The sequence below is a fragment of the Spermophilus citellus genome (assembly GCF_964194105.1).
Source record: "Spermophilus citellus genome assembly, chromosome: 1".
NCBI classification, from domain to species: Eukaryota; Metazoa; Chordata; class Mammalia; order Rodentia; family Sciuridae; genus Spermophilus; species Spermophilus citellus.
The window spans coordinates 74,321,884-74,346,277 of NC_138182.1; the positions used below are offsets into that span (position 1 = coordinate 74,321,884).

At 37.3% G+C, this 24,394-nt stretch overlaps 1 protein-coding gene across 1 annotated transcript in view; it reads right to left on the minus strand.

Annotated features, from left to right (window-relative positions):
- LOC308653392 (actin-binding protein WASF3-like) overlaps positions 1 to 24,394 on the minus strand; it is a 79,655-nt gene that overhangs the window by 46,580 nt on the left and 8,681 nt on the right. Inside the window, exon 2 of the mRNA XM_081301973.1 lies at positions 9,298 to 9,440. Within this exon, the coding sequence (XP_081158099.1) occupies positions 9,298 to 9,430 (133 nt within the window). The 5' untranslated portion in view covers positions 9,431 to 9,440. The remainder of the gene's footprint in view (positions 1 to 9,297; positions 9,441 to 24,394) is intronic.

Below are 24,394 nucleotides of genomic sequence, written 5' to 3' on the forward strand. Positions count from 1 at the left end.
AATTATATCTCAATAGATTCAGAGAAAGCATTTGACAAAATACAGCACCCCTTCATGTTCAAAACACTAGAAAGACTAGAGATAGTAGGAACACATCTCAACATTGTAAAAGCTATCTATACTAAGCTCAAAGTCAACATCATTCCACATGGAGAAAAACTGAAAGCATTCCCTCTAAAAACTGAAACAAGATAGGGATGCCCACTTTTACTATTTTTAATCAATACAGTCCTTTAAATTCTAGCTAGAGCAATTAGACAGATGAAAGAAATTAAAAGGGATACAAATAGGAAAAGAAGAATTCAAACTATCACTATTTACAGATGACAATTCTATATTTAGAAGATCCAAAAAATTCCACCAGAAAACTTTTAAAACTAATAAATTAATTCAGCAAAGTATCAGAATATAAAATCAATACCCATAAATCAAGTGCACTTCTATTCATCAGTGGTTTCATCACTAAAAGAGAAATTTGGAAAACTATCCTAAGCACAATAGCCTTAAAAAATACTTGGGAAGAAATCTAACAAGAGGTGAAAGACCTTTAAAATGAAAACTACAGAACACTAAAGAAAGAAATTGAAGAAGACCTTAGAAGATGGAAAGATCTCCCATGTTCTTGAATTGAAAGAATTAATATTGTCAAAATGCCCATACTACCACAAACATTATACAGATTTACTGCAATTACGGTTAAAATCCCAAAAACATTTCTCATAGAAATAGAAAAAGCAATCATTAAATTAATTTGAAAAAAAAAAAAAAAAGAGACCCAGCATAGCCAAAGTAATCCCTGGCAAGAAGAGCGAAGCAGGAGGCATCAGAATAGCAGACCTTCAACTAAACTACAGAGATATAGTAATAAAAATGACATGGTATTGGCACCAAAATAGACGTATAGACCAATGGAACAGAATAGAAGACACAGAGACAAGCCCACATAAATACCATTATCTCGTACTAGACAAAGGTGCCGAAAACATACCTTGGCAAAAAGATCACCTCTGCCACAAATGGTGCTCGGAAAACTGGAAACCAATGCTCAGCAAAACGAAATTAAATCATTATCTCTTATCCTGCACAACGCTCAACTCAAAGTGTATCAAGGACCTAGGAATGAGACCAGAGACCCCTGCGCCTAATACAAGAAAAAGTAGATCCAAATCTTCATAATGTCAGATTGGGTCCTGATTTTCTTAACCAGACTCTTAAAGCACAAGAAATAAAATCAAGCATTAATAAATAGGATGGATTCAAAAGAAACAATGAATAATGTGAAGAGACAGCCCACAGAGTGGGAGAAAATCTTTACTACATGCACATCAGATAGAGCACTAATTTCCAGGATATATAAAGAACTCAAGAAACTTAACACCAAAAAGTAAATAACCCAATCAATAAATGGGCTAAGGTACTGAACACACACTTCTCAGAAGAAGATATACAATTGATCAACAAATATATGAAAAAATGTTCAATTTATCTATCAATCAGAAAAATGAAAATCAAAACTACTCAAAGATTTCATCTCACTCTGGTCAGAATGGCAATTATCAAGAATACAAGCAATAATAAGTGTTAGCGAGAATGTGGGGGAAAAGATACACTCATACATTGCTGTTGGGACTACAAATTGGTACAACCACTCTGGAAAGCAGTACAGAAATTCCTTAGAAAACTTAGAATGGAAGCACCATTTGACCAAGTTATCCCAGCCCTTGGTCTTTATCCAAATGACTTAAAATCAGCATACTACAGTGATGTGGTCACATCAATGTTCATAGTAGCTCAATTCATAATAGCTAAACTATGGAACCAACCTAGATGCCCTTCAACAGATGAACGGATAAAGCAACTGTGGTATATATACACAATGGAATATTACTCAGCCTGAAAGATGACTGAAATTATGGCATTTGCAGGTAAATGTATGGAGCTGGAGAATATCGTGGTAAGCAAAATAAGCCAACCCCCCCCCCCAAAACAAAGGCTGAATGTTTTCTCTAATAAGCGGATGCTCATCCATAATGGGGGTGGAGCAGGTAGGGAAGAATGGAGGAACTCTGGATTGGCAGAGGGGAGTGAGCAGAAGGTAGGGGGCCTGTGGGTGGGAAAAAATGGTGAAGTATGATAGACATTATTACCCTATATTCAGGTATGATTATAGGACTGGTGTGACTCTGCACCATGTACAGCCAGAGGAATGGGAAGTTGTGTTCCATTTGTGTACAATGTGTCCTATATAAGTAATTAGAAGAATTTTTTTTTAAAAAACTTCATAAATTTTTGTTGTGCTTCTTACATCAACTTCTGTGCAGATATATCAATATCCTAACTTACCCTTACCCTTAGCCTTAACCTACACAGAAAAACACTTGTGATCTTTAACCTTTACAAAGTGTGTTTTATCCTTTTCCTCCCCCCACAAAAATCCTGTGGATAAAAACATCTAAGAAATGTATAAAGTGCATGCCTTCAAAATATTTAAACCTCTATTCTCAGTAGTACTGCACTTAATGGAATTAGGTCCAAATTTCAGATCCAAAAACAGAGCAAATGCATGAGAGTGCAAGCCCATGAAATCAAAGTACAAACCCTTAAGAAATAAGAGTGTGAGCCCTTAAAAAAGAATATTTATGTCAATTTAGCATTCAATTTGATATGAAATATATTCTGTACCTTCGGGAGAATTAATAAAAACAATTACTTTTTAAAGTATAGGAGAAGAAAATAGACTCCTTTCTCATTTATATAATTACACCAAACATGGAAATGAGGGAAAAATCGATTTTGCAATGATTACAAAAAAGAGAGACAAATTTAAAATTAATAGACTTATAGAATTTTAGGCAATTTTTGGAGATTCTTTTTGTTCATTATGAGAAGTCTGGATTATTAAGATACAAGACAAGTATATTAAAACATCATAAACAACCAAAACATATGCAGCTATTTTGTACAATAATTTATAAGTGCCCCTGCCTCTGACAAAGAAATAACTTCTATGTTCAAGAATAGAAAAAAAGACTAAATCATAAAGAATGACTTCATGGCATTTGTTAGTAAATTGATGAAACTGGAGATTATCATGACAAGTGAAATAAGCCAGTCCCAAAAGTCAAAGGTCAAATGTTTTCTCTGATAAGCAGGAGTTAATCCAACATAAAAAGGAGGCATAAAAAAAGAGAAGAGAATACCAGTTGAGCAGACAATGGTGAATGAAGGAAAGGGAGGAGGGATGGACAGGGAAAAACAAAGACGGTGAAATGAATCTGACCTAACATTCTTATTTATATATTTGAGTATACTGCAATGAATCTCACCAGCATATACATCCACTATACACAAATTACAAAAAAAAATCAGATTCCACAAAGTTTCATCAAATTCCTATTCTATTAAAAAACTGAACCAAGTAAAAACCCACAAGTGACAAAAGCAGAATAGTACACTAATAATATGATGCAAATGCAAAATAAATATTCTCATAAAATTGTTTTCAAAAATAAACAAATTAAAAAACCCCAAAATATCAACAATAGGGATTTTAGGTTAGGGGAATTATGAACTATTAGCAGGCTTTTCTGTTTGTTCTCTGTGATTTTGTATCTTAAAACAACAACAACATCATGCATTCGGTTTATAAAATGACTGAAATAAACTTCATTTGAAAACAAAAAAAAAGAGACAAAAATGTCTAAACAATATGGCATATCAATATAAGAATCTCCAGTTATTAAAAACTGTGTCTTAAGAGAATCAATAAAAAAATATATACTATATAGTGAATGGGCTACAATGCCATTTCTACCTTGATACCGTTTTTATAAAGATAAATGTATGTGTGTGTGCATATATAATACACACAGATAAAACATTATCAATAATTTTCTCTGATGATTGCAATTTATTCATCTTTTCCTTTGCATATTTTTATGTTAAATTTTCTATATCACCTTATTAATATCATCAAATATAACCAATAACTTTGTGTGGAGAGGGACATGCTAATTCTTACTCCTTTCTTGTTTTGTTTTTTGTACCAGGGACATACTGTATCCAGAGGTACTTTACCACTGAGCCATAGCCCAGCCCTTTCTTATATATTTTATTTTGAAACAAGGCCTCACTAACTTGCTTAGGGCCTTGCTAAATTGCTGAAGCTGGCTGTGAACATTTGATCCTCCTGCATCAGAGGAGCCGGAGGGAGGAGCCGCTGGGATTTGGCATGTGTGGCTCTTACTGCTTTCTTTGTGATATCATATTAAGAAGAGAAAGGGGAAGATAGCTATTATCTCAAGAACAAAGAAAAGTAATAAAAACCAACCTATGAGGTATAAAAAATTGTGCCAAGGATGACACAAATGTCCTATCTTCTTACCTCCTTTTTAAAGCAAAGTATATTAAAATTGCATTAGAATATCATTAAGAATTTGATTGCAATATACTATAATTTTAATTGAGCAACTAGCTGACAGGAGTAAGAGCACTCAGATTATTAATCAAGGAAATGATGAAAAAGCAATTCTGATTTAGTGTTAATTGCTGCACTAAACTGTCATTAATTGAAGAAAAAATATCAATATCCCCTAGATGGAAACCAAGTGACACACTATTAATCAAAATTACCAAAAATATAATAAAAAATACAAAGCAAGTGGCTTTTCTCCACCATACCATTTCTCTGATCTTTCATATTAGATAGTTTGAAATAATGAGAAAAATCTGAAAGCTAATAAAGACTAATTTTTTTTTTTATTTTGGTGGATGAAGTTCTGAAAGCCTCTGATCCTTTAACTGTAAGACTGCCAGGTTACAAATTTCCTCTCTTTCATTTCTACAACTATCCCTAAACTCAATACCAATAATCAGTATATTCTCATTGAGAAGATTTCAATTTTCTACAAATCCTATTAAGAATCCAATGCTTCCAAATTACTGAGCCTTGACATCAGGTGTCTGATTTGGATGTAATGGGAACATGGCAATATGTTTTTTAAAAACCCAGTTTTCCCAACAGGTGTGTAGTTAGTTACAGGGCTCACAGAGGACCAATTAGCATCCAGAACCAGATTCTTTTCTTGCCTTATGCAAAGTCATTTATATCTTCATGACTCTGAACTGTCCTAATAAATGTGATGAGAAGCAAAATAACCTGATGAATGAGGATGTCAACTGCTAGTCATCCTTATTGGAAAAGAGCAAAGAAATTCCTTCTGGAGTCCTGATCTGTTTTGTCTTCCTTAGAACTGCCAGACAATTTGTCACCCTGACTCTTTTGAAGCAAGCCATTCTCAGGTGGGCAGGACCATTCAGGCTCAAGGAAGGTCCTTAAGTTCCCCTAAACCCGGCCCCTAAGATGGCACAGAAGGACAAAGTCCAGCCTCTGTATATTGCTTGCAAGAAATCCAGATAACTCTATATCACCTATCACCACACCTGAAAATGAGTCTGCTGTGTGAGCGTAGATGCTGAAAGATGGGGGGCGAGGTGTTGTGGGGCACAGAAGTGAGACTTAACACAGTCCATTTTAATCTGGACCCACTGAATAACGGTTAGGTGCACAAGAAAATTTAAAGATTCTGTTTTGACTTTATCATAGGAATGAATAGTCAGCAAAAAAAAGACTTTTAATATTACAGATTCATGCATTCTTAAAACTTAAAATACCTCAATGATTATGAAAATAGAAAGTAACATGAAACATTCTTTTTTAATATTTATTTATTTTTAGTTGTAGTTGGGCACAATATCTTTATTTATTTATTTTTATGTGTGCTGAGGACTGAACCCAGGGCCTCACACGTGCTAGGTGAGCACTCTACCACTGAGCCACAACCTCAGCCCCAAAATATTCTTTTTTAAAATATTTTCTTATGCTTCCTAACAAACTTAGATCATAAAAAAATTGTATATAACTTTCCATATATCCAGTAGCATATTTGTTCAGTGAGAAATCACAAAAACTAAGATTCACCTATGTAGATATTATTATGTTTTTTGTGTTTTCTTACAGGTTGTAATGACTGCATATCTATTTCCTATTTTAAAACCATACTGAAAATATACTTTATTTATAAAGTATAAACACATTAAAAATGTGTTTGACTTCTAGACAGGAAACAATTACTTCCTGTTTGTTGCACCTACAGAGGTACTAAGTGAATAAACACTAATAAATAAAGTACTGGGGTAAAGGCTGAGGTTGTGGCTCAGTGGTAGAGCACCTGACTAGCACATGTGAGGCATTGGGTTTGATTCTCAGCATCACATAAAAATAAATAAATAAAATAAAAGTATTGTGTCCATCTACAACCAACAAACAAATAAATAAATGGTAAATCTAATTTGCTATTCTATGACCAATTAATACCTCAGCATCTCAGTCAGTTCAGGCTATGATAAGAAAACCACAGACTGTCTGTGGTTTTAAATAGTTCTAGGGCTGAGAAGTGCAAGATCAGGGTTCTGGTGGATTCAATATCTGTTGGGTGCTCTTCTTTCTGCTTCAAGGGTGCACCCCTATTCTGAGTCCTCACATGGAGGGAACATGGGGTCTCTCTCAGGTCTTTTAAGTAAGGGCAATAATCTCATCTTCAGGATCTATCACCTTCCCACAAAGACCCTATTTCTAAATAAGACAACCCTGGAAATAAGATTTCAATATATGAATTTTGTGAACACATAAACAATCAGTCCACTACACTCAGTTTTTCTTACTTTTCTAGAATTTACACCTGGCATATACTCTTTCTATAAAGGGTTTTTGGGTTGCACGCCCTAGTTGCAGGCAGAAAACTTGAAGGGAACATTCACCCTGAGGACACCAAAAAACTGCACCTTGAATAGCAGTGAGAGGCCATCCTGGGAAAGTCTAGGGACCAGCTGCTCTCTCTGCCTTATGGGGCTCATGTTCTCTCTCATGTGCAGTTCTCTCTACCTGTCCTTCCTTTTGCCTTTTCCTGCCACTGACTTCCTCTGCTTTCTCCTAGGCTCAGGCCTGTACAACTTTGGCTTATAGATGGTCATGGCTTCTTTAGCCCTATATTACATTTCAGCAGTGGGACCTATAATAAACTAGCAAATTCATGTGCTTCTTCCTAGTTCAAATGTCCTAAAAGAATCTGACCAACCTAGCTCACTTTTTCAATCCAGACACACAGGTAACTAATTTGGTGGATAGCATCTCTTAGGCATACTCCAATCACCATCATTGGGGGGATTCCTAGCATCTTGTTTTAATGTTCCCCTAGTGATCCTGGTAGAGAGGCAGAGTTGGGGCCACTGAGAGTGTCTCACTAGGGACTGACTGTCCTTGAGGTAAATGTTTCTCACTGATGCAACCTTAAGGTACTGAGGATCGTATGAAATGCAACATGATTGAGGGTAAGTGGTATATGAGTTTCCTATAGCTGCTATATCAAATTACCACAGAGTGGCTTATAAGAGCACAAATTATAATCTCATATTTCTGAAGGTCTTCAATCTAAAATGGATTTCACAGTATTAAAACCAAGATATTGGTGAAGCTGTGTTTCATCTGGGGGCTGAGAGGGAGAATCCATCTCCTTATTTTCAGCAGCTTCTAGAAACTGTCTGCATTCATTGGCTTGTGGTCCTCTCCTTCATTTTCAAAGTCAGCAAAAGCCAGCTGAGCCTTTTTTCACAGCGCACACTTGGATACTGATTCTTCTATATCCTTGGTCTACATTCTAAAAAGTCCTGTGATTCCAATAGGCCCAAACAGATAATCCAAGGTAATCCCCTTCTCTTAAATTAGCTGCCTAACCTAATCCACCCTTGCACAGAACATAATACACCCACAGGTTCCACAGTTAAGGATACTGACATATTTGAATGGACTCTGCCCATTATGAAGTCCATGTACAACAAACACACTGGGTGGTCAGATTTGCTTACAGGAAGTTATGGCCGGGCAGGCACTATAAACAATCAATACAACACTATGCTGAATATTTTTATAGCATGACATGTAGATTACTCAAATTTTAACAGCTTGTTCATTTTAATCACTTTCACTTTGTCAACAGACATTTAAGCCATAAAAACAAAAGACTAAATAATTCCTGCAAATATATATGAATGTAAACAGAAATATTTCTACCATTCAATAATTTACAAGGAATTTTCCTGCAATTAATTATATTGATTTGTATATTTTATCCATAACTACTACTAAAAATCAATTATAATTAGTCTCCAGAAGAAATTTACTTTAAAATACATTTTAAGTAATTTCCAAGTTACTTTTTCCTTGGTCAATGAGTGCAGATCTACTAAAAATACACCAATAATAGCACAGTATAATACAATTCTTTAAAAGAAATATTTATCTGCAGCGTTTCTTCTTCAAAATAAATTTTTAAAACTCTTCCTATGCTTGAGACTACCAGTATGTGGAATTTCATGAAGGCCTTTCTGGTCATTAGCAGAGTTTTTGAAAAATTTAACTGTGAAAACCTGTCACCAGAAATGCTACCTCAACCCTCTCAACAGAAAAGGAGTGGGATGAAGTGAGAAAACAAGATCACGATATAAATGTAAGTTAGGCAAAAATAGTTCAACTTCAAAAAGCTTTGAAGGGAAAAGCATTTTTATGCATATTTGAGGAAATAGAATCTTTCTTGGGTTTTAAAAATTAACAGTCAAAACTAGAATAAAAAGTCTTTCCTTCCTTATGCCTGTATTTGCAATAAATCTACACATACAAAATAAATATGGTACATGTATAGTTAACTTATCAATATGGAAGCCAGTACCTGCATTTTAATTTTAAGTAGGTTAAAACCAGCAAATCTTACTGCTTTGGATTTTATTCTATGACTTATTTGGAACATAAGTCAATCAAAAATATTTATTGAGCACCTCATATGTACCAGAAATATTACGAGTATTAATTAGTTTTCAATCTATTACATTTAAAAAAAAATGATTGCTCCCACTCAAGTTCAACAAAATAACTTACTAAAGTTAAAAAAATTAACACTATTTGAAAAAGCTTTAATAAATTAACACTATTTTGAGTCTACATGTTTGGTCTTACCTAATAATTTGTGAGCTGGTAATTGTAGCATTATATCTTCATTGTATAGTGATGGGTATCACAAGCCCAGTGGGCAAAACAATTAGTTACACACTGGAAAATGTGAAGGGAGAAGGGTTCTTTCCTTTACATCTGCAATAGCATAACTATTGAATTGAAATCAATTTGATAATGTAAAGTTAATAATGTGTCATCAGTAACCAGAAAAAAAAAAAAAAGAAATGACTTACTCAGACTGCTTAGCTGGCGTATGATTGCAGCAAGAGTACTGTTGGTTACACATTCAAGTTCACTGGTAATTCCTTCTGGCAGAGCTCCCCGGCATAAGTGCCGGGGTTCAATGCTCCTCTTCACTAAAGGCATGGCTCACAATCTGAAAATTAAAAAGATAATTTTTGAAAAGCTCATATTTATATTTTAAAAAATCTATAGAGTTTTAGTTCTTTTGAAAATTCAATTTGCCCTAGGAATTTCATTATCCTATTATTTCTACATGAGAGTATAGATAAAATGCAACATGCAGTGAATGTTTGATTATTTCAATTAATTTTATGGATTTCAGATATATGGATAGTATAATTCTCCTTTTCTAGAAAAATAATACATGCTAAATCTCCACCAAAGCATGAGACTGAATAGTGCATTTTTACCTCTTTCCCTCTATGATGACAAGATAGAAAAGTCAAGTCCACAAGTATGGCTATAGTTTGGAACCTAAACATCCCCTAAAATCCTGTGTGTTAACGTCTTAGTCCCTATGGGATGACATCGAGAGATGATGGAACCTTTAAGAGGTAAGGCCTAGTAAGAGGTCAATGATCTTTAAGGTCATTGGGGAAATCCCCTTAAAGGGGAGTGTGAGACCCTGACCCCTCCTATCTGTTTCCTGGAAATGAGCAAGCAGTTCAGCTCTACCACATGCTTCTGCCATGAATGGTGTTTTGCCAAAGGCAATAAAAAGCAACAGGGCCATGCAATCATGCACTGGAACCTCCAAAACTCTGAGCCAAATAGAACTTTATCCTTTAAAAGTTAATTATCTCTAGCACTTTGTTATAATGATAGGAAGCTGACTAACACAACCACTAAGAGGAGGAGAGGAGGAATAGTTATAAAACTACGGAGAAAGTATAACCAGATTATAAGATAGAAATGGCTTTATCTAGACTGCAAATAAGGGGTGGCAGAAAATAAGTCCACCAAGCTCCAGAACTTCCCTACCTTCCCTACTAAAGACTTAGGTATCTGTGAAACAGGAGTGGAGTGGAATAAAACAGGAGAAACAGCTTTTAAAAATCCATCTAAGAAATCCTTTTCCTGCTGGATATCCACAAGTAGCAGAATAAAATTTACCTCTATCTCTCACCCTGCACAAAACTCAAAGTGGATCAAGGACCTAGGCATTAGACCAGAGAACCCGGTGCCTAACAGAAGAATATGTAGGCCCAACACTATATCATGTCAGCTTAGGAACTTCATTCCTCAAGAACATGAAGAACAAGCCTACAGAATGGGAGAAAATCTTTACAATATGCACCTCAGATAGAGCATTAATCTCCAGGATATATGTAGAACTCAAAAAACTTAACACCAAAACCCTCCCCAAATAACCCAATCAATAAATGGGCTAAAGAACTGACCAGACACTTCTTAGAAGAATTTATAAGATCAATCAACAAATATATGAAAAAATGTTCAACATCTCTAGCAATCAAAGAAATGCAAATTGAAACTACAATGAAATTTCATCTCACTCCAGTCAACAGCAGTTATCAAGAATACAAGCAAAATAAATGTTGGAGAAGATATGGGGAAAAGGGTACACTTATACATTGCTAATAGGACTGCAAATTGGTACAACCACTCTGAAAAGCAGTAAGGAGATTCCTCAGAAAACATGACCCTGTTATCCCACTCCTCAGTATACACCCAAAGGTCTTAAAATCAACTTACTATAGTTTATAGCAGCTCAATTAACAACAGCTAAGCTAGGGAACCAACATAGATGCCCTTCAACAGATGAATGAATAAAGAAAATTTGTATATATACACAATGAAATATTACTCAGCTATAAAGAAGAATGGAATTACTGGCTTTTGCCGGTAAATGGATGGATCTGAGTGAAATAAGCCAATCCCAAAAAACCAAAGGTTGAATGTTTTCTTTTGGTATGTGGATTTAACACAAGTCAGGAGGGAGGGGAAGAACAGAAGTTCACTGATTTAGACAAAGGAGGAATGAAGGGAAGGAGGTATGACAGGAACATAAAAGACATAACTTTCCTATGTTCCTTTATGAATACACCACCAGTGAAACTCCACATCATGTATAAGCACAAGAATGGGATCCTAATTAGAATAAGTTATATATGTATAATGTGTCAAAATACACTCTACTGTCATGTGTATCTACAAGAAAAAAGAAATCCTTTTCCATTTCTGGGCTGACCCTCCTCCACTTATGGAAAAGCTGGATTAGAGAATGCAAACTTAGGACAGTAGGTATAGCTGGAAACAGTGGTAGGAAATGCACTGAAAACAGGAGTCTTAAATAGAAGTCTAGAGCTAGATGGCCCTCACTACCCCCCCCCACACCCACACGTGTGTGCAAGCGCGCACACACACCCACACACACACACACACACACACACACAAACACATACACACAGAGCTCAGCTTCCTCCTCCACTGGTTCCCAGATCAGCAGCAGCCAGGATTTTACTCCCTACCCAAAGACTTGCTAGAACATTCTTCCCTGGGGAATGTTTGAAGAGAAAAGGTCTACAAACATGGGCATTGGAGAAGTGACTTCTACTGTAATTGCTGGCATCAGCTTTTAGTGCTTTGGAATCACAAAAACCAACCAACCAACAAACAAAAACAGGCACATAAGGAAAGACCAGTCCAACATGACAGGATTCCTTTTTCTCCTCTCTCCTCAAAAAGTACATTATAAATAAAATAAAATAAAACCTCAACTTTTAATTAAGGAGGTATATGGAATCTCAAGCCCTCTACTCAAACAACAAACCCACTCCTCATGTAACACCCAAATATCTGACTGGGATGTACTTTTTATTTTGCCAAGCTTATCCCACCACCCAACTTGCAGCAACAGAAACACAGAACAAAGGCCTAGTACCTGAATGACATGTGTTAGTGAACAAAGTAGCACTAAAATACCATAATTCTTGTTATAAATAAATTAATATCCTATTTGTTTAAGTGACCACAGCTGGTTTTCTGTTGTGTGAAATATAACCTATTTCCAGCTAGTACAATTACTGAATGACAAACTGCACTTAAGAGAACCTGGAATGTAGTAAGAACATAATCTTTGCTTTTCTTCCTCCTTTCTTCTTAACCTTTGCTTCATTCATTCAATAAATGAATTAAATACTGAGCACCTACTTCATAGCCAGTGGTGTGGAAAGTGATGTGGATGCAATGGTGAATGAATGTGGATAAGACACCTCCCACAAGGCACTGTACTCTAGCAGAAAGAAGAACTCTGAGCAAGTCACTGAGGTTCACTCACCTTCCACTTGATCAGTGCTATGAAGAGTAGCTTGGGGATTCTGAAACCATGTAGGGGTAGGGTGCTGATCTGTCTCAGGAGTCAGGGGCACACTCTCTTAGACTTAACTGAACTGAAACCTCAGGGACACACATGGGTCAGTTCACAAAAGGGTCTGTGGCAGAGGGAACATGGGGAATGAAATTGAGGAGGGCAAAAGCAGCAGATTTTTCAAGGAAAAGTTCTGTTGAATCCCAATTCTTTATTTGATATTTTTTTCCTTATGTTGGCTGATAGGTGGTTGAACACAATAACCACATTTTCAGATTCCCACACCACTGGCTCATCCATTGAGAGGTGCATCACCATGGCTCATCACTTTACCTTTGTGTGCCTCAGCTGCCTCCCTGTAAAATGGGGGATAATAAAATTCCCCCCACTGACAATGGGGAGGTACCAACCTCTCAGCTACTATATGCATAAGTTACTTAGACTAGGGCCTGGTATACAGTAACACTTTTAAAAAGTGACTAATTATAGCAATTGTATCTTTTTTGTATAATAATTGTCTTTTGGGGGGATTGGGGAGATTGAACCCAGGGTCTCATGCATGCTAGGCAACACTCTACCACTGAGCTACATACATCCCCTAGCCTGTTGTATTTATCTTATATGTTGATTCTATAATGCTAATAATTCCATTTGTAATAATAAAACAAGAACTGTTTGTCATTTGTGGTTTGAGTGTAAAGTCTAACCTATAAGATAGTAACACACAAAAATCATTAAAGGAAGAAGAACACACACCCAAGGAAGGGTGCTGTGAAAATTCTAGATAGGGAGGTTTCTAAGTAAAAGTGTAAAAAAGATTTATTATGTGTTGTTACTGCTTTCTCAGAGATTTATTTCAAGTAATTGGACAATAATCTATCACAATAAAATAACCCAGAAAACTAGGATTCCTCATGAAAGATAAAAAAGAAGACCGATTATTATAAGCTTAATAAAACATAAAGCACAGCAAAGAAAAATAATGAACAGATCAATAGGGACCTAGTGCATGAAAACTAGAAGGAAATCAAGCAACAAAAAAGATGATTTCTGTTTAAGTCAGCTTTTTCACAGTTGTGACTAAAGGATCTGACCAGAACAGCTGTAGAGGAGGAAGAGTTTATTTGAGGGTTCACAGTTTCAGAGGTCTTAGTCCATAGAAGGCTGGCTCCATTCCTCTGAGCTCAAGGTGAGGCTGAACATCATGGCAGGAGAGGGTGGCAGAAGGAAGCGGCTCACATCACAGTGATCAGGATGTAGAAAGAGAGAAATTCCACTGTCTAGATACAAAATATATACCAAAGCCATGCACTAATTCCCACCGCCTCCAGCCCATGCTACAACTCAGTTACCACTCAGTTAATCCCTGACAGGGGATGAATTCACTGATTAGGTTAAGACTCTTACAACCCAATCATTTTTCCTTTGAATCTCTTGCATTCTCTCACATGTGAGCTTTTCAGGGACAACTCACATTGAAACCATAACAATGTCCATAAAGAAGCACAGAGCAATCAAAGCAGAGAAGGAGGTAGCATAAACCTTCTAAAGACAAAGCAGATGAGCTAATGAACCAGATGCCTGTTAAGAGTATGAACTTGGTCACAGTCTGCTTATAGCACTGGTTTACAAGACTGGCCCAGGTGTTCTTTATCCTCTAAACAATTTCTCAAAAAGATTTCATGATAGTTTGGTGTACTATGTTCTCCTCCTCCACGTTTATTCTGCCTTTATTCAGGATTAAATGTCTGCTGCCTCCTCCTATTTTTAAACCTCTGCACTGACCCAAAATGTACAGCTTCTCCCCAATTACCACTCCTATTTTTTGTAGACCTATAACTATTTGGAGATTTACACACTAATCACTCTGATGTCCTACTGACATCCCCAAAACAAGTTAAATACTCTCCTCCATTTTCTCCTGAGCTGAGTAGCTCCCCAATATCAAATATGCCAGTCATTTTGGCTTACTTGGGAGCTAGCTCAGGCTAATTCCCAAGTAGGGAATGTCTGTTCCTGTCATTCATCTCTACAAGTCCATGTCCTGTGATACTCACCTCACCACTTCCAAAGGCTTTTGTTTCTGCCTGTAAGACATCCCTTTCTCTATTCCACTGGACTGCTCACTAAACAGTATGGCAGTACTGGCAGGTTCACAGTATGCTTAGTAGAGCTGCTATGAGTGCTGACCTAAACACTTGCTCAAGATATTATTGGGGCACAAATGATAAAGTTCAGTCCCTTAATAGTTGTAGTAACTATGTCTTTTATCTTCTTTTTTCTGATACTTTCATATCTCAGTCTTGCTGACAGTGAAGAGAGAGCCTGCCCCTCCCAGAGTTACCAACTCCTAGAAACAGTAAATAACTGGCCCAACAGCAGACTTTGGTACAGGAGTACCCATGAGCACATACACATATATATTTCTTTTTGGCTTTCCCTTGGGGCACTCTGCCTATTGTTGTTCAGTATTTCAGCCTTGAATAATCCCAGCTTTCATTTCTTATTATACCTTTATTTGGAGATCCCATACATGGCTAAATACAAACAACAACAGAGAGGGGACATGCCATCTGTCTATAATTTTAGAAAATGGGTTTTGCAGCTCCTTTTTAAAGTTCCAATCACTTAGCAATGCTTTTTATGTCTTTCCCATTCAGTGTGAAAACTACTCTTGGAGTATTTTACATACACAGATGTATTTTTTCCCCAGACAGCCTTAATTTAATCTGACACTAATTCAGTTTTAAGTGAATTGAAGAGCAAAAACAAGGTAAAGAAAAAAATGTTGGGTCAGTCATTGCTCTTGAAAATACTTTGCAATGACAAACACAAACATGCAATAAACTATTCTAATTTTCACCAATGAACACTTGAGCATGCCTCTCCATTCCTTTATTAGAAGAACTATGATCCATCAAAATCATTATTCCAAGTCAGTCTATAAAAATGAAACAAAGATTGCTAAAAAATGTTTAAGGATTATTAAAGTCTGCATAAGGTATTAGTATTAGGTCTGAAGTTTGTCCCACTTTTCTGGGAAATGTTTCAATTTAGTGAGAAACAATCTGGTTCACAAAACTGTGAACTAGATTCCAGACACATCTGAAACTGGGCCAGGATCTTTCCCTGGGAATTTAGAAGTGGAACCACAATGTCCAGCGTGGTCTGGCTGCTTTCTTTAAAAGTGAAGATACACATCTCTAAGACCACATGAAATAGATTGATAAAGTTAGTCTGCTGTGAGAAATTAGAGTGAAATAACTGAGCAAATGGCAAAGACAAAAACAAGGACTCCCATGGCTTTGTGGAGTCTCCTTTTAGATCTCATGGCAAACTAGCAGAGAACGCTCCCGCTCAGTGTTCTCCCCTCTTCCTTCAAGGGACAGACTTGCATTGTGCTTCCTTTCAATTAAGCTTCCTCGGCCCCCACTCTATATTCTTTCTTTTGATTAAGAAGAACCCAATCCTTTCACCTGTGATTCCATCTTGGCATTTGTTTCTCTGACCCAGACAAACACAAATGACCCAAGAAATTATCTGAGGAAGTAGGTGGTAAGATGGGGACTTAAGACTTGCCCACATATTACTGTAGGTAAGAAGATGCTATTCTGACTGAGGGATGGGGGCCAAAAAGTCCATGGCACACTTCATGGTTCAATTGCTGTCAATTGCTGAAGAGTGAACTGTTGGTGACCTGGAAGGAGTATGTACCATTAGCAGGTACAACAGTGCAGACACTTGTTTGCAGAAGTTTCAGAGTTTTGACCTAAAATACAGCAAGGTTGAGTAGTAACTGCGAAACTGTACTGATACCCAGCATAAGGATAATGAGAGACTGTAAGCTAAGTGTAAGAACCATAGGGCATTCCTGGTGGGTACAAAGTAGTCCTATTAGTGACCTGTACTGGAAGGGCAGATACAATGGGGAACTGTGGGTTGAAGAAAGAGATGAACTGTGAGAGTAAGATGGAAATTCTGCATGCTAAGCCAAAGCAGGTGTATGCTGGCTGAGCCCTGGTAGAGAAAAACAGGCAGCCTGGAGACTAATATGAGGACGTCCAAAAGGATGCCCATGACACTAGTAAATCCAAACACCTGTCTACAACCCCCTCCAGGACTTTCTTGCCTTGCTCTTTAATGAGCTACAAGATGCAGCAGAAGCTTCTCCCCTACAAGGCAACAGGTGCCCCCTGAAGGCACTACTCACATCTCTTCTTCCTGTATGTCATATTCATAACCAAGGGACAAATCTCAGGATAACTCAGCTTGGGAAATGATGGGCAATGTAAGAAAGAAAGAGATTTATCAACATCATGTTGATGAGACAAGCCCATGGTGGCTGGTATGCTGAAGCCTTGGTGGTACATGGCTCCAGAGGTTGGCAAATAACACTATGAAGATTCAGGATCTGGCAACTATAGTAAAGTTTGAGGGACTAAGTACTCAGAAGCACATTGGGATACCTCCTATTAAACAAAAAACACATTGCTGCATCATGTACTCAGTACTACTAAGAAGAAAGCCCATTATCTGTTCTGGGAACAATACACCTGGCATTACTACTCTGGCCCACACACTGTCAGCTTTGAGTGGGACCTGGAGAGCGGCCCCTATAGCAGGTTCAGGCAGACAGGTGGGGGCTATATGATCCAGCAGATTCTGTATGGTGCAAAGGAGAGAAAAGACACAGTATGGAACTTGTGAACTCCACCAGGAGAATCATGATGCCACTGGGATTCTGCCATCCACTCAGAGAATTACAGGCCATTGGAAAAAAACAGTTGTATTATTAGGACCCCAGAGACCACAGAATACAAAGGATATAGGCATCCAAGGCTCTCCATAATTAACTGAGTTCTGTCAAGCTATTAATTTGAACCAGCAGAAATCTATCATGACATAAAAATGGAACATCTGTGATCAAAACAGAATAGAAATGTGGACCACAAGTAAGTCACATGACTACTGCTACTGTGCCCCTCTCCTACCCAGAGGGGTGGTATAGGCCCCACACATCTAGTTAGAAAAGTAAGAAAAGTCCAAGCTTGGTTTTCAGATGAGTGAGACTGGCATGTAGGTGCCTATCAAAAACAACTGGGGTACTAGTACAGCAGCATTCAGAAAGATTCTTGGAGACAATAAGGGAAAATCTGTACAACAGGTAGGGTGCTGTAGAGAGTAACTAATGTATCCACTTTGGTCCTACAGAGAAGTATTTGGAGCTGAAGACATGTATAGATGCCTGATCAGTGACCAATAGCCTAGTTGTGTGGCCAGGGGACTATGAGGTAGGAAATAGGAAACTTCATAAAAGGCAGGTGGGTCAAAATTTGAGAGTCTGACTAGTGTAAAGACTTCTATAGGACAAATTAATCCCCACTAAACAAAAACATAGACAAAATTTCCAACCTGAGTTTCACTGGTATCCTCAGAACTGACCTGATGGATTCACACACATAACATCTGACCCACCTTATAAAAGAAAAAGGTTGGGAGTGGGCTTGTGCTATGGTTTGGTAGGTGTGCCCCAAAGGCCCATACACTAAAGACCTATTGGGTAGTGGTGAAACCTTTAGGAAGTAGGGCTTAGTGGAAGAATTCTGGTAACTAAGGGCATGCCTTTGAAGAGAATATTGGGACCTAACCCCTTCTTTTTGTTTCCTGGCTGTCATGAAGTGAGCAATTTCTTCTGATACATGCTCTTGCCATGATGTGCTGCCTCACAATAGGCCCCAAAACAATGGGTCAGCCAACCATGGACTGAAACTAAAAAACCATAAGCCAAAATAAACTTTTCTCCTTATCTCAGGTATTTGTTACAGTGATGGAAAGCTGACAGAAACCATCATGGTATGAGCCAATGTCCATAAGGCCTAAGACCATCCAGAAGCAAACTGGATCAATAAAAGCTGGGGATGCCTCAAGACACACTAAAATACCAGCTAAAAGGCACCCTGAAAGGATGGATGCAGTAATATGGCACTGTGTCCCCAAGAAGTGTAGATGGGTTTAGGAGCTGAGAGGTGGAAACAGGAGTGATCCCACTTGACATTAATGCCAAGAGCCCACCAGGGTACTCTGTGGTTCCCAGTCCAGCATTACTGGACTTTGCAGAATGGGGGTTCTCAAACATGGCTCATTCTTGTCGGGGAAAAAAGCAAAAGGGTCCCACTGAACTGTGAATTCTGGATGACACCATGACACTTGGACTCATTTTACCAAGGGACAGAAAATGAAAATGAGTCAGATAATGGCAGAGGAAATTGACTCTGACCAGCAAGAAGAGGCAGGGCTGCAATTACACAAAGGGGTAAGAAGCAGCAGGGAGGAACACAGATGTTTGGCTACCCTTACACACCCTGGAGTCTGCTCCTGAGAGGACTCAGATAACTTACTCCAGTACTTGCTGTGCTGTGTGTGAGTGTGTGTGTGTGGGGGGGGGGTGTACTGCACATGTGGGCATATGAGATAGGGACTGCATTTGCTGATACTTCCTAAATGACCTAATAAATAATACACCCTTTCTCATGCTCTCTGTACCTTTTAAAAGAAGGCTTTCTCACAGAACAATTTTGTTTTCTTCTTCAGAGACTCTAGCACAGAGTTGAGTTTCTCATTTCTCCTTTAAAAACTTTTTTTTTTCCGGGGGTGGGGTGCTTGTTTGTTTCTTACTATTTGGAGTCCCAGGCAGCAAATGGCCAAGTTATTTCTCTAGGTTGCTGAGCACATTTTTTCCTATTCAGCTTTCCTTTTAAAAATCCCAGCATTTATTCTGAGGACTCAGTACTAGCTCACTGTCTTAGGTTGCTCCAACACCCATTTCTGTATGACCCTACTTTCCAATCCCAGTTCAGTATGCATCCCTTCTACTCCTTTAGCTCCTAACACCTATGGTCAGATTGCTGTTTTTTCCTTAATTAATTAATTAATTTTAAATTTTGATTTGTTGTATATGACAACAGAATGCATTACAACTTATATTACCCATATAGAGCACACTTTTTCATATCTCTGGTTGTACACAAAGTAGAGTCACATCCTTTGTGTCTTACATGTACTTAGGGTAATGATAAGCATCACATTCCACCATCTTTCCAACCCCTAATCCCCCTCCTTTCTCCTCCCTCCCCTTTCCCCCTTTGCCTTATCTAGACTTCATTTAATCCTCCTATCCCCACCCCCCAGCATATTATGGATCAGCATCCTGATTTTTTTTAAGAATGGCAATGTTTTAAAATATACTCAGATACACACATATATTTTGATATACTTTATCCAATATTCATGTATTTATAGTAACTTGAATAGCTAATTTTTATTGTAACTTGGGAGGAATCTGAAGAATTTCTAGCTTTGTTTCCTGCCATCTCTTCCTTACTGGAACAACCACCACAAGTTACAGTCTCATGAAATGTATTCTGAATGAAGAAATAGTGACACATATCAATAGTTGACTCAGTATAGGCAAAAAACCTAAAAGAAGAAAGGTAACAAACAAAGAATGAGAAAGATATTGAGGATATTAGTCACAAAAAATGTGGTAGACAGTGTTGAATATAAATCAGAAAATGTCTACTCAAAATACCCCCAATAAATCCCTCTGAGTAATATCACTTACACATCTATCTTCTTTATAGGTTATGGAGACACTCATATGAAAATGTATGCTAGGCTCGGCATCATAGTGCATGTTTGTAATGCCAGCTACTCAGGAAGCTGAAGCAGAAAGATCTCAAGTTTGAAGCCATGATATTCAGTCTCAAAATAAAAAATAGAAAGAAGTGGCAATGTAGCCCAATGGTAGAGTGCCTCTGGGTACAATCTCCAGTATTTTCCCTGATCCCGCACAAAAGAATATGTGTGCTGGGCCAAGAAAAATGTTCACTATAAGACACTGATATTGGGCTGGGGTTGTGGCTCAGTGGTAGAGCACACCTGAGGCACTGGGCTCAATCCCAGCACCACATAAAAAATACTAAATAAAGGTATTGTGTCCATCTACAACTAAAAAACCAAACAAAAAAATTTTAAAAAGACACTGATGTTACTAATTTAATTAATATTATTCACTAATAAAACAAAATACTAATATTTTCCCTCTAATTCTTATTGCACAATTAAACCCAAATTTTTCCTTTAATGTTATGTGTTATGCAACTAACTGCCTAAAGATTGGCATTTCACTTCTCCAAATGATACTCTTATAATTAAAGTCAGATGATTACAGAATAGGAAAAAAAAAAACAATGTGCTTTCTACTTCTAAGTCAACTATCCTATCTCCCAATAATTCATTTATCCATTTTTTTTCTTTTGGAACCAGGTATTGAACCCAGGGGCACTTAACTACTGAGCCACATCCCCAGTACTTTTTTGTATTTTATTTAGAGATAGGATCTTACAGAGTTGTCAAGGCCTCACTACTTTGTTGAGGCTAGCGTTGAATTTGCTATCTTCCTGCCTCATCCTCCTGAGCCACAGAGATTATAGGCATGTGACACTGCACCTGGCTATTTATCCTTTTTTTAAAATCCCAGTAGTGAAACTTTTCAATTCTATTATAGCATGACTTAATTGCAACTGTTTTTCCCTGAAAAGGTTAAAAAAAATCCAACATGTATCTAACATGTTTACAACAGTATGAAGTTCTCTAAATGTCCTTTTCCATGTCTACTCTTGTCCACAATGAACCATCCAGAAGATCCTGTGATATGTTGGTTCATCTTGGTAACCCAAATAATCAGTGATTTTTTACAAACATATTACTGTTGCTATCATTTTAATTTCATTGTGTTTAAAGGACATGCTTTGTATGATTTAAATTATTTTAAATCTGCTGAGATTTGCTTTATGGCCTAGAAAATCTTGATGAATTCCACATGCCCTTCAAGAGAATATGCATTCCGTTGTGCTGACAGTGTCATTGATTATCTTCTAGGTCCTTAATTCATCTTCAGGGTACATATTCTATGAATTATTAAGAGAATAGATGAAGATGTCAATAATAATTGTGTATTCATCAACTTCTCTAAGTTCTAGCAGTTTCTGTTTATGTATTCCAAGCTCTGTTTTTGAAGTATCCACACACTTAAGATTATGTGAAAGAACCCCACTATAATGAGGTGATGTCCCATTTACTCTGGTAGTAACTCCTATCCTGAAGTCTACTTTGATATTAATATAATCAGTCCTTTTGATTGGTGTTTGTAGTGTATAACTTTTTCTCTATTTTAATCTTATATTTCAATTAAGTTTAATTGAGATAGCAATCCAATATTCTAATCTCTGACTTTTATCTGGAGTACTTATGTCATTAACATTCAATGTACTTATTAATACAACTGAATTTGAACCTTTCATTTTGCTATTGGTTCTTTATTAAGGCCATCTGTTCTTTGTTCCAAAAGCTATTTTTCTGCTTTACTTATTTATTTATTTTCATGATGTCACTTTAAGACTTTTCTTCACTTTTTTTTTCCCAAAGAGGCTCCTTAGAATTTAAAATCAACATTTTTAACTTGTCACATCTACCCTCAAAGGATACTGAACTACTAGCATAATTTAAAAGAGTTTGGTGATTAATTTTATAAGCCAACTTGGTAGATTTAAGGGGTTCACACATGACTGATAAGCTATTACTTACTGGTGAATGTGTGTGAGGGTATATGGGGAGAGCAACACTGAAATCAGAACAGTTTAAGAAGATATGCCTTCACCAATTGTGGATGGTCATCATCCAATTCTTTGAGAGCTCAAATAAAACAAAAAGGTGAAAGAAGGTCAAATTCTCTCTTCTTGACATGAGACAGCCATCTTCTCCTGCCCTTGGACATTGAAGCTCCTGGCCCTCAGACCTTCAAACTACAAGACTTAGACCGACAACCGCCTTCTCACCTCAGGTTAGTTATGGGACTCCTTGGCTTGCATAAATCATGAGACAATTCTCATTATAAATAACCTTGTATCCTATTGGTTCTTTTGTTCTGGAGAATCCTTACTAATACACACATTATATTTCTATTTTCTCCCTCCATGTTTGGTATTATGCTACCATATATTTTACTTCTTATATTATAAACCCACAATAAATAGTTACTGGTTTTGAATAATTAATTACCATTTGAATTAATTAAACATAAGGGAAATTATTGATGTGGGACAGATGAGGCTGGATACCAGAGGAATTTTCAGGAAGCAGGTTTAATTACACTGTAGCAGTCCAGAGGGGCTAAGGCCTAAAATTCTCTGCATCCCAGGTCTGGAAATTCTTTTAGATTTATAGTCTATGGAGTGGTTACGTGACAGTGGGTGGCTATTTTCCAGTTACTCTTTGTCCTATATTTCAGGTCAGACAGAGGTTTCACAAGTTTTTGCCAAGGAAAACAGAGATAGGGGGCTGGGGCTGTAGCTTAGCAGCAGAGCACTTGCCTAGCATGCATAAGGCACTCGGTTTGATCCTCAGCATCATATAAAAATAAACAAATAAAATGAAGGCATTTTGTCCACCTACAACTACAAAAAAATTTTAAAAACGGAGATAGTAAATTTTTTTATAACAAACTCTCTTTGAGACAGAATCTGCATACCTTTTGTCTGCAAACCTGGCATTTATAAGAAAGAGGAAGCTTCAAACCACATTGAGCTCGCCACAGAACTCCTGTGAAATCCCACTGATACCCTTTGTAAGATATTGCTGACAAGAAGCTTAATTATGGTGGGGGTTCCAGCTGACCATGTGTGAAAATGCAAAGCAGGTATTAAAACTGATATTATGTCCAATATTTAAAACCAGTTTTTAATTGGGGGAACATCTAAATCCTTAATTAAAAAAAAACACAAATGAAGTGAAAGCTTTAAACTGGTACACACTGTTCACACCTATATTTCAAGTTTGGAAATGCATATTTGCAAGCAGCAATACAAAAGTATTCATGAAGAATGCATAATCTCTGAAAATTATGAAAACATCCCTGCTACCAATACATTTCTAAATACAAAACTGACTACCATATTTATTACTTCTGTGTAGTGAGAGAAGTTCATTTTCACAACAGATAAAATTCAGTCTTTAGGTGTGAATGGTATTAATGACAGTCTTTTTTTTTAATTTCTAACTTTTTTTTTTAACCATCTCTCTCCCAAGAATTCCTTTCTGAGGTAAAAAGATGGGTGTGGGGGAGGGGGTAATAAAATGAAAAGTAAAAATCATAACTCTTGAAATAGTCTTATACCGAAAATACATAAGAGCTGTCAAAGCTCAATTTTAAAAACTACTTTTTAAGTGAGCAAAAGCTTTGAACAGATGCTTTTCCAAAGAGGACCCATAGGCGGCACATAAACATATGAAAGATGCTCAACACCAGTAATAGTCCTCACACAGAGAAAATCAAAGTCACAAGATATCACTGTATAACTATTAGAATAACCAAACTTAAAAATAATGACCATATCAAATATTGATGAGGATGTGTAGAAAATGGTACTCTCATGTGCCATGCAATCACTTTGGAAAAGTTTGTCCTCCCTGTGGACCTGCAATGGGGTCCTGACCATCTTCCTGCTCAGCAACCAGCTGTGGCAACAACTTGTGCCAGCAAGTGCAGAGGAAGGTAATGATCACAAGTCCCTCTGGCCCCACAGAGCATGTCTGTCCAGAACTGGACAAGTCCCAGTGCACCTGCCTCCAGCCCAGCTTGGACACTTGACTCTGCAAGGCAGCCCCCCCACCCTCCACAGTCTCCCTTCCAGCCAAACTGC